This window comes from Aythya marila, assembly GCF_965140915.1.
Source record: "Aythya marila genome assembly, chromosome: Z".
NCBI classification, from domain to species: domain Eukaryota; kingdom Metazoa; phylum Chordata; class Aves; order Anseriformes; family Anatidae; genus Aythya; species Aythya marila.
This window is the reverse complement of record NC_139080.1, coordinates 16,353,121-16,363,635: the sequence shown is the minus strand read 5'-3', so window position 1 is coordinate 16,363,635 and position 10,515 is coordinate 16,353,121. Positions and strand designations below refer to the sequence as shown.

The window sequence follows — 10,515 nt, the reverse complement described above, 5'->3', positions numbered from 1 at the left end:
TGTGGTTACCAGAGTTTCACATGATCCAGTAGATTACATGTGGAAATTCTAGGCTTTTGTTCACATGTACTTGTTTGTACTTGTTCACACTAAGTCCTGCACTTAGGTAATATCTCAGAGCTATTTCCCATTCACACTAGTGGATTCATACCTTACTAAAATTTTTTTGTTCCACAGAACATACATCACTCCTTGAAATTTCTTTTAAATCTTGCTTTCAAATCTCTGAGAGATGTCTTTCCCACAAAGTATGTTTCTAGAAAACATCTGAACAGTGCGTTTGGGAACATGCTACAGGAAATAAGCTGCCTTTCATACTCTGCAGCAGATTTATCTGTCAATTACTTGGTAAGGCAAATTTAGGATTTGAAACTTCTACAGGTCCAGCACATCTGCTCTTGATTTTTACAAAAATCAACCAAAAGTTACAACGATTGTAGTTACATCCATGTTGACTGCAGATACTTAACCAGCACAGATGGTTGAAAATCATATAAATACATGGCTGGCCACTAACTAACATTCACACTTCATTAAGTAGGTGCACTTGCGTTGTAGTAGTTTTCTTCAAGAGATACTAATGATTGCAGAAGTAAGATTATTTCTGCTTCATAAACACATGTGATATTTATATAAGATTTATTGGCAAACATTTGTTGCTAATAAATATGTCTGTCTGAATATTCATGGCAAAGAAATTAAGTAGTGTGGGACAAAATCGAAATTATTTTACTGTGAAGTTGAAGCGATCAGACACAGAAAATGACATAGATTATGAATTTGGATTATCCTCAATTTAGCTTGCACAGCTACTCCCATAACTGTAAATATTATTTTTCTTCCTTACTAATCCTGCTTTAGTATTTGACTTGATGGTGATCTCCAGTTGAGAAATAATCCTAAGAAATCCCATAGGGCATGAAAATAAAACTAAAAAAGAGCTTTGTTCTGCAGTCAGGCACAACTTACTGTGTCATCTCATAGAAGTCCTGTCACTTCTCTGTGTCCCAGTTTCTCCACAAAACAAAGTAGGTATGCTTCATTACTGATGCTGGTTTTTTTTTTTTTTTTTTTTTTTTTTTTTTTTTTCTGTTGTTGTTTTTTCCTTCAGTTCTAGAGCTGAAATATTCTGGATCTGCTTGGGTAAACCTGAAATAAGAAAACAGGAGAAAAATAGGAGACAGGGTCTGTATTTACTATAGACATAAAAACCTACTGTGTTTGGCAGAAGAAAAGGAAATCCATTTTGAGGTATACATTAGTACTACAGTTTTATAGTGGTATAAAGCACTGGAATTAATGAAGTTATAATAGTCTGATAGAGTCCAGTAGGTAATCAAAATAATTCAATGCACAAAAATAAAAGAGACTACTAAATTTTTAGAAGTGATCCAGTAACCTAAGATATTGCAAAGAAATACAAAAGAAAAAAGGTTCCTTCTTCTGATAAGAGCAATTCATTGGAAATAGTTTATCAATTTCATTTTTTCAGTGTTGCACAGCACAGTTGCAAAATCAAAATTGAACTTGACAGAAAACAAGCTATACCTTTAGATAAAGTAAGTCCGTGACCTTTCTACCATATGTAGCCTTGGTGCATTCTTCAGAACTATTCACACATGCCATGCTCCATTACTTCTCTTTCTGTCTGTGAAACCAAAATTCTCTCATCTAAACTAACATGTTAGCCTGGGCCTCAGGAGAGGTCAATTTTCTGGTTGACAACAACGTAAGTTATTTTGACATGAAGAAGAATCCATTCTCCTCCATAAAAAAATACAGATTATGAAAAATCCTTCATCTTATCTTTCTGTTTTCAGGATTACTATATTATAAAATGCATAACACTCACAAGTTAAGGCTGTTAAAACCATGCAAATACTCATGACAAACAGTACTCAAGCATGCACAAATAAGTATATATTTCTTCTACATAGAATAAAAATGATAAAAATCTATGATTTCATCACATAAAGCACAAAATAATGAAATGTCAGTTTTACATAGACTTATGCCTGTGGAATTTATACACATGGAGTGTTCCCAAAGCATGCAGAGAATGTTACATAATTGTGGTTTTTTTTTTTTTCTTCTTTTCTTTTTTTCTCTCTTTTACAAATTCTCTAAAATCGTATGATGTTTTAATACAATAAACCATTTTCTAATCTATATTATACACCAAAAGAAATAAGAGTATTTCTAGGTTCTTATATGGGGAGCAATTAGGTAGGGGAAATCACTCTGATAGCTCTGGAGTCCATACTAAGTAAGGATAAGTTAACATTGACAAAATGAAACATTAAATACAAGTAAAAGCACAATTTCATAAGATAGGAAATTGGATGTTCTCATTGAGTATAACTTTCGTAATCCAGAAATGAAGGACTGTCACCACTAATACAATGTCACCACTTTTCCAATTAAAGAAAGTACATCAGAAGCTGCTTACTGCAGCTGCAAATGTCTCCATTTCACTGTTCTGATTTACTCCATTACAAGCCTATTTTCTCCTGTACATGACTAGCTGCTGTGTAGCTGGGAAGAGACCATTCAGGTCAAGGGCTGTGTGCAAAAGACCGCTGAAATAATAAGAGAAGAAGTAGGAAAATTACTTTCTCTCAGAGAAGAAAAGTAAGGTTTCAACGTATACATGACTGAAGTATGGAAACTGTCAGTTCCACTGACACTGAAGTGGTAAACCATGTGAGTATGTGGAAAAACAGGGTGTGACTTAGCCTTTTTATCCTTTGCCTTTGTGGTTCCTGTCAGATATGATGTGAGCTAATTCTCTCACAAAGCTGTAAAACAATAACAGTTTCTTACTTTTTAATTATAATTTGGTGACAGACATTGGATGAGGGAAGGAGGCGGACATTATCTGGGGATAAACCAGTAAGAGGGTTTTGTCTATCAGCAGCTGTGCATGAGGCATCAGCAGCTGTGCACACACTCTTCACTGTTTTAGGATAAAATCATACAGGGAAGTATCACTCCAGATGGGGAAGGCTTATATATGCTAGTCCTCTACCAACCAAGCTGTAAGCATATTCCTTCCCATCCTGGTCACTGCCCAGCCTTCAGCAATGCATCTTGGTGCATCTCTGTTTGCCATCCTCTTCCACACTATCACCACATTAATGTTAACACCTTCTACATTTAACAACATGTTAACATCATGTGAACCTTACATGTTCCAGTGCACTGTGCATGAACAGCGTTAGAGATAGAACTGCTGAGAAAAGCTCTTACATCCATTTTGAAACACAGCTTCCCAGCATGCCTGATCTGCACCGTGCAAATTGTGTTGTGTATTTTTGCACTTCTATATCCAGTTTTTTTTAACCTTTTTTTTTATTTTATTTTTAAAGGAGGAACTGGATAACATAACAGTGACAAATACTGTTGAAAATAACAGAGCCAAGCTTGGGAGATGTTACTAATTCCTTATTCACATATTCTTAAGATGTAAAATGAAAATTGTGTTGAGAATGTGTGAAAAACAAACCTATGTCAAGGACCAGATGCGGACCCCCAGCTCTCAGCCACCTGTGCTTCATACATGCCTCTATGGTTTTGCAGATGTGCATAATGTTATAGCTCCTGTAGTACCATCTGCAGGTATCGATTCTCCATCGTTGTGTAACCCAGGTAAACTCATCCCCTTTAGGGGTAAATATCAAATATCTGCCACTTTTCACAGCAGAGACCAAGGTACTCATGGCTTGTAAACAACTGTGTACCACTGACAGGCTTGGAAGTACTTGACGTGCTTTCACATGTTACCTCTCCCTACAGCTCCCCAGATATTACACACTATTGTCAGTGCACACCTGAGGTTTTGGAGGATCTTTCCACCACTCTGCCAAAAGTCCCCAGGATAATTTGTGCAGATACCCCAAACAATGCATGTCGTATTTCCTCTTAGCCTACTCTTATGGTACGTGGGAGCTCCTGCTTCCCACCCATCACCCTCTTCTCTGCCAGCTGCCTCCTGGCAGCCTCTCAGCTACAACTGCCGAAGCAGAGCGAGCTGAGCTCCGGATCCCCCGTGATGCAGGAACATGTCAGCATCCTCCAGGCCCACGTGAAAAGCGCCCACCTGCACGCGGCCTCACCGCCACTTCACGCCTGGCCGGGTACCAGAGGCACCCATCCCAGACCACGCGTGGACACCTTCACCTGGCCGCCCCCAGCCCTTCAACCCACGTCCCGTGGGGGCAATCAGCGCGGAGGGGGCGAGCTCCCACCTCCAGCCGCCACTGCCCGCTCGGGGTCCCTCTCACCTTTCCCTCACCCGTTACACGCGAACCCACGGGGCAGCCCCCCCACACCCCACGGGAACCCCACGCTTCGCCCGTGTTAGAGCGAGGGAGGGCGGGGCGGAGGAGGCCGGTCGGTGAGGGAGGCCGGGCCTGCCCCGTCCCTCCGCGCCCCGCCCCGTCCCCTCGTCCCGGCCGCCCCAGCCCCTGAAGGACTCCGGGGCGCTCAATGTCAGGCGGGCGGCGCGGAGCGGAGCGGCCGCCGGCAGGGGGCGGGCGAGGGGAAGCGGTGCCAGCCCTGCGCCGGAGCGCGGCTCAGTGTCGGCGGCGCTGGCCATGCCGGGCGGCGCGGCGGAGCGGAGCTGAGCCCAGCCGAGCCCAGCCGAGCCCAGCCGTGCACAGCCGAGCCGAACCGAGCCGCTGAAGGGCACCGGCACCGGCACCCAGGCACCCCTCGCGATCTCCCGCGGCCGGGGCGCGCAGCATGGAGGCTGGGAAGCGCAGCTCCTCTCCCGGCAGCCGGGACGAGGGCAGCGCCAACGCCTTCCCGGCCAAGCCGGCGGCCCCGGCGGAGAAAGCCCAGAGCAGCCCCGGCGGCGGGGGCAGCGGCGTGAAGGAGCATGGCAACTCCGTGTGCTTCAAAGTGGACGGCGGCGGCGGGGGCGAGGAGCCCGCCGTGGGCTTCGAGGATGCCGAGGGTCCCCGGCGGCAGTACGGCTTCATGCAGCGGCAGTTCACCTCCATGCTGCAGCCGGGGGTCAACAAATTCTCCCTCCGCATGTTCGGCAGCCAGAAGGCGGTGGAGAAGGAGCAGGAAAGGGTTAAAACTGCGGGGTTCTGGATCATCCACCCCTACAGCGACTTCAGGTGAGCGCGGCGCGCCCGCAGGGGCGGCAGGCGCCCGGGGCGCCCCGCACGGCTCCGCACCGACACCCGCAGAAACTTCGCCGGGCTGCGCCGCGCCCGGCCCGACGGGCTGCAGGGCTGCCCCTTCCCTTCCCTTCCCTTCCCTTCCCTTCCCTTCCCTTCCCTTCCCTTCCCTTCCCTTCCCTTCCCTTCCCTTCCCTTCCCTTCCCTTCCCTTCCCTTCCCTTCCCTTCCCTTCCCTTCCCTTCCCTTCCCTTCCCTTCCCTTCCCTTCCCTTCCCTTCCCTTCCCTGCCCTGCCCTGCCCTGCCCTGCCCTGCCCTGCCCTGCCCTCCCCTGCCCTCCCCTCCCCTCCCCTCCCCTCCCGGCGCTCTCCAGCGTGCTGCACCGGGGAGGCCGCGGTGGGGTCGTCCCGGGCCGCCCGTGCGGGCAGGGGGCGGCGGCAGCACCCAGAGCCGTGTCGCTGACACCCACGGCCGCCGGAGGGGCGGCTTTGGCGGAGCTGGAGGGAGATAACTTTGTCCAAGCTAGAGCTGCGTACCGGGCTGGGGCTCTCAGAGGTGCCCCGGCACATGCTGCGCTGGGTAGCTTTGGCAGTGGGTTAGGTACGTGCAAAATCGGACTGATATTGTGAAAAGCTGGGCAAATAAATTCCCGGGAAGAGGTATTAAAACTGTGTCTTAAATGAAGGACTATTTCATTTTACTACGCAGACCAGCTGCCTGTGTGCCTTTGTAAATTTACCGCTCTCTGGTATTTGCTGAAGAAATACCAGTGTTGTTAAGCATATTTGATCAAGAGCTTGAATTGACTGCTCAGCATATACATAATAAATGAATCACACTGGAGACCCTTTTTTAAAAAAGGGAAATCCAGCACTTTCAGCAGTCACATGCATCTCACACAAAAATAGGCTGAATAGAACATGCTCCATGAGGAAACGCGAGGAAATACTCGCAAACCTGAGTTTCTGTGGGATTGTTCAGGATGAAGTGCTGGGCAGCAAGCTGTGCTTGCCACATGCTGTCAAGTCCCAGAGCAGGGTAGGGCCGGCAATTCATCCTGGCTTAAAATTGCTGGCTCTCTGGAGGCCAGGAGCAGCATCAGCTCCTGGAGTACCTTTCCCCTTTCCAGCCCGCTGTGCTGCACCAGCAGGTGCACCAATGGGGACAGCCACGGGTCCTCACGCTGCTTGGCTGCCAGCAGAAGGGCAAGCAGCAGGGCACCGTGGCTCTGGTAGCCTCTTTCCTTCCCACCAGTGTGCATGGGTGACTTGATTCACGTCAGGATGCCATTAAAATGAATGAGGTTATTACGGGGAGTCAAGTCACTTGTTTTGTTGTAAGCTCAGGGTCCAAGCGAGGTACTCTGTCCAACAGTGTCCTGGGCAGGATAAGGTTACAAATCGTATTTTGTAACATGCAGCTCTAGAAGGTGATATATCAGATAGGTGATAAGCATGTTCATTGTGTTTCCTTACACAAATATCATCTAATGCTGTCCTGATTCTTCCTTTGGGAAGGTTTAGAGATCATAGTGTATGTTTGTTTTGCTTTTTTTTTTTTTTTTTTTTTTTTTTTTTTTTTTTGTAGGAATAAGCAACACTGCACCCTTTCAGTCCTATAATCTCCATATTCTTAAAGTAACTATATTTTCTGGGGGATTATTGTGTATTTATTTTATTAGTATTAAAGTGTTTGATTCTTGAAATAAAGTTCATAGTTCTTAACATTTTTCCAGACTTAGATGATGTGGGCTTATCCAAACCCAGTTCTTTATCCAGTAGGACAGTTACAGTGAGAAATTACAGTGATCTGCTTGTGCCATTTCTCCTGAAATAATTGTAACTGTATAAAGGTACTACTCTTTCTGGGTGCCAGTGTTTATAGACATGGGCTACTATGTTGTACTATGTAGTAAATTCATCTTCCTGTGCAGGAATAAGGACAGTGCCAGTCAGCGCATCCTGACAGTGTCTCTGTTCCAGAGTAAAGGCATCTATAAGGGTGGAGTTGTTTTGATGTTTTTGCATTTTGTAAGAATGTAATGTTTGTAGGTAGACAAGCTGTAAAACTTCCAAAGAGACAGAGGTATTCTAGTTTCACTGTGTTAATGTGGATGGCACCAAGGGAAAGAACTAAATTTTCTATCAATATAACAACAAAAAGGTAAAAAGACAAATGTTTCCCAGTATCAAAATGGGAACACTTAGGGTAAGCTTGTACATGTAGCTATGACTAGGATATTTGTAGCACATGTGAAAATGGACATTACAGTAAATTTTGAATACAGGCACACTTAGGGGAATGATGGGTTATCCACACAGGAGATGGGAAAACTGTGATATGGGCTTCTGTGGATTCTCATCTATTTCTGTTTTTCCAGTTCCAAGTGCTTGCATGCTTTTGCTGGAATATTTTGATGCATTTGGTTAGTTACTGACCTCATTCTCTTCTGCTATTTATAAATTTTTTCATGTTTATTGACACTGAGCACTTTGGCTGCATGGTGTAGGGAGGGGGAGCAGGCAGTATCCCTGTGCCCTCATGTTACCCTTTTTGGTGTGTGCAGAAGTGTGCAAATTGTGAAGAAACTCAGGGCCGTATGAATGTACTCTCATCCTTGCTGGGCTTGGTGTCTACTTTTATGGCTCTTTGTCCTGCCTATGTTTCAGGGATGAATTTGCTCTTTATCACACAGATACATTCTTGGAGAATTGAATACCATAAATATTGCATAATATTTCCGCAAGGGGACCGTTTTGTTCCTGGTTGTCTCTTCCCAGTTTTCTGAGGTTAACGTCTAATGTTAAAGCTGTTACGTAAACTGAGCACCTAATGCACACCCAAGGATCTCTGTTTGTCTCTTCCCAGCTGTGATTGCTGCCTCTCTGAACCTGGACAGCAATTCTGTTCAGTTGCATGAGTCACAAAATCTACCATCAGTGGTAGTGTTTATTGCAGTCCTTCATGCTTGCTTTGAGATACCAGGAGCCTTCAGCTGTACCTGCTTGTGTGTGTGAGAGCAACCCCGGGAAGGCATTGCGGAGCCAGCCATGAAAAAAAGTAGCACAAAGCCAGGGGGAGACCCCAGCAACTGCAAAGGGTTCTTGGGCTGCCATAGTGGTTTCATGCATTTCACAGCAGATTTATTGTAGACATGAGATTTGGGCAGCTTCTCTATTTTACAGGCTCCTGATATCATTGGAAATGGATGTACTGTGGCCATTTTTTCAGATGAGTGCTTGGTGGCTATCACTCAGGGACATCAGGAGTTTCATGAATTCTCAGGGGGTTTGCATGCATGTGCCTGGCCTGTTGGGTCTGGCCTTATGGCATCTCCCTGTCAATGAGTGCACAAATAAACTCCCCTTATCATGGAAATCTTCCTTTCATTACTACATCAGCTAGAGCATCTCTAGTATGTGAACTGAAAACAAAACAGAGATGCTACTACCTCAAGAGTCACAAGGGAGAGGAATGTTTTAATGAGAAAGACTGAGTGGGACTAATGTGTGCGAGTAAATGTAGTCTGCATGCTCTGATGGTTACAGTTTTCAGTTTGGTGTTTCAGAACAGGCTTTGACTGAAAGTGGCAACTGAAATTTTAATTGGCTTCAAGCTGAAGTCAAGTTGGACTGTGATAGAGAGTTGTCTGATGATGTGGTGGGTCTGGAGGTATAATGCATGCAGTGGTGAAAGTCCTTTTCCTGTGTAAGATGAATACAAAGTATGAACTCCTGTGCAACAATAATAATCTATTGCCATTTTGTATTGGCAGAGTCCCTCTAACTAAGGTCTCCTTTATACAAGAAGCACAAAGCCTTATTTTGATGATAACGGAAAAGAAAAAGCAGAGTTAATTCTAGAACTTACAACAGAAATTTTCAAAAAATAGCGAATAATACAAGTATGCCAGATTTGAAACTGGAATGACACATGCATTTTTTTTTTTTTTTCAAAAGCAATCAAAGGTTTTTGTACACAAATTTGACAATTATAAAAACCTCTGACATTTATCACATAAACCCTTATAAATCATATAAATCTCTATTGATCGTACCTTGTATCTAAATTCAATGTAAGTTTTTTAAGTGTTTTAGTCACAGTGAAAGACACAATGTTTGTATAAATCTGGTTACTTCCAGAATTGTTGTATGTTGCCCTTAAAAAAGAATTATCTTATTTTGTACAGTTTGATCCATCCATGTTGTCATGCACACATGCAGCTTTTTTCAGTTAAATACAAGCCAAAGTGTAAGTCATAATAGTCATGTGCCTCATGCTATTATTATTATTGTTGTTATTATTATTAATTATTATACTTCTATCCATTTTGAACTTGAATTTGCCTTGTGCATCAGTCTTCTTTTTAGCTTGTAGCTTTTTAGCTTTTGGACCTGCCTCGAATACCAGCAGTCACCCTGATGTGGTGGACTCTGTGTGTTATGGGCAGCTCATGTACATATTTCTAAAGTTTATGTTTGTTTTGATTTGATACTTGTTCTTCTTTGTCTTCACTCTACGTGTTGTACCTATAACATATTTTAAGAAGCTTAGGGTAAGCACTTTGTCCCTCTCATTTGTCACATGTCTGTAATGTCTCAGTTGAAGCTAATGAGCTTTATCTTTTCGTGAGCTGTTACCTACTTAGGTTTATACAGAGCCGTAGAGTTGGGAAGTAATACGTGATTAAGACAATGTTTAGTATCATACATATATGTGATTTGTATAGTTATATTTATGTAAAATCAAATAGATAAATCATGTTGATTTATATTAAATAGATCAGTTACAAATTAGTGTCAGTTTTAAAGGATACATTATGTCACTGGTAGTTTTTCAGTAGGAAATACCTGTAGTTTCAGATTCTAAATGTTACTTATTAGTGATAAGGCTTTGTTACGATATTGACACTTTGAGTTACTTGCATATTGTTAATGGAATATTTATACATTATTGTACAAACCATTTTTTTTTTTAATCTATTTGTTTTTATGACAGAAGCACAGTTTAGCTGGGGCTGTCTTTTAAATATCATTTTCAAATGCTATCATGGCATTACATTTTTAATATTTACATTAAAGAAAAACTTCTTCCCATTAAGCTATTCCTATTACATGTATATTTGCTCTTTGTACATCACTAAACATAGATAAACATTTAGTATTGAAACAATCATTAGCAGTATATGGCGTTTGATTTACTAAATTCAAACATTTTAGCACTTTACATTTGTAAATGCCCCAAAGGATAGAATGAAAATTTTGTAGCAATAAACTAAATAATTCATTTATAATGTCAGAAAACATTACGTTCCAACAGTAAGTTATATATTAAGCATCACAATAGGTCTCCAAGTAAAGCGCAACTCTCATCAAGGTAGGTGTTGG

General features: G+C 43.1%; 1 protein-coding gene across 1 annotated transcript in view; it reads left to right on the top strand.

Moving 5' to 3' along the window:
* Positions 1–4,599: 4,599 nt before the first annotated feature.
* Positions 4,600–10,515, top strand: part of HCN1 (hyperpolarization activated cyclic nucleotide gated potassium channel 1) — a gene marked incomplete at its 3' end in the record, with an annotated part of 206,757 nt that continues 200,841 nt past the window's right edge. The window contains exon 1 of the mRNA XM_082784316.1: positions 4,600–5,126. Coding sequence (XP_082640442.1) covers positions 4,744–5,126 — 383 coding nt within the window. The 5' untranslated portion in view covers positions 4,600–4,743. The remainder of the gene's footprint in view (positions 5,127–10,515) is intronic.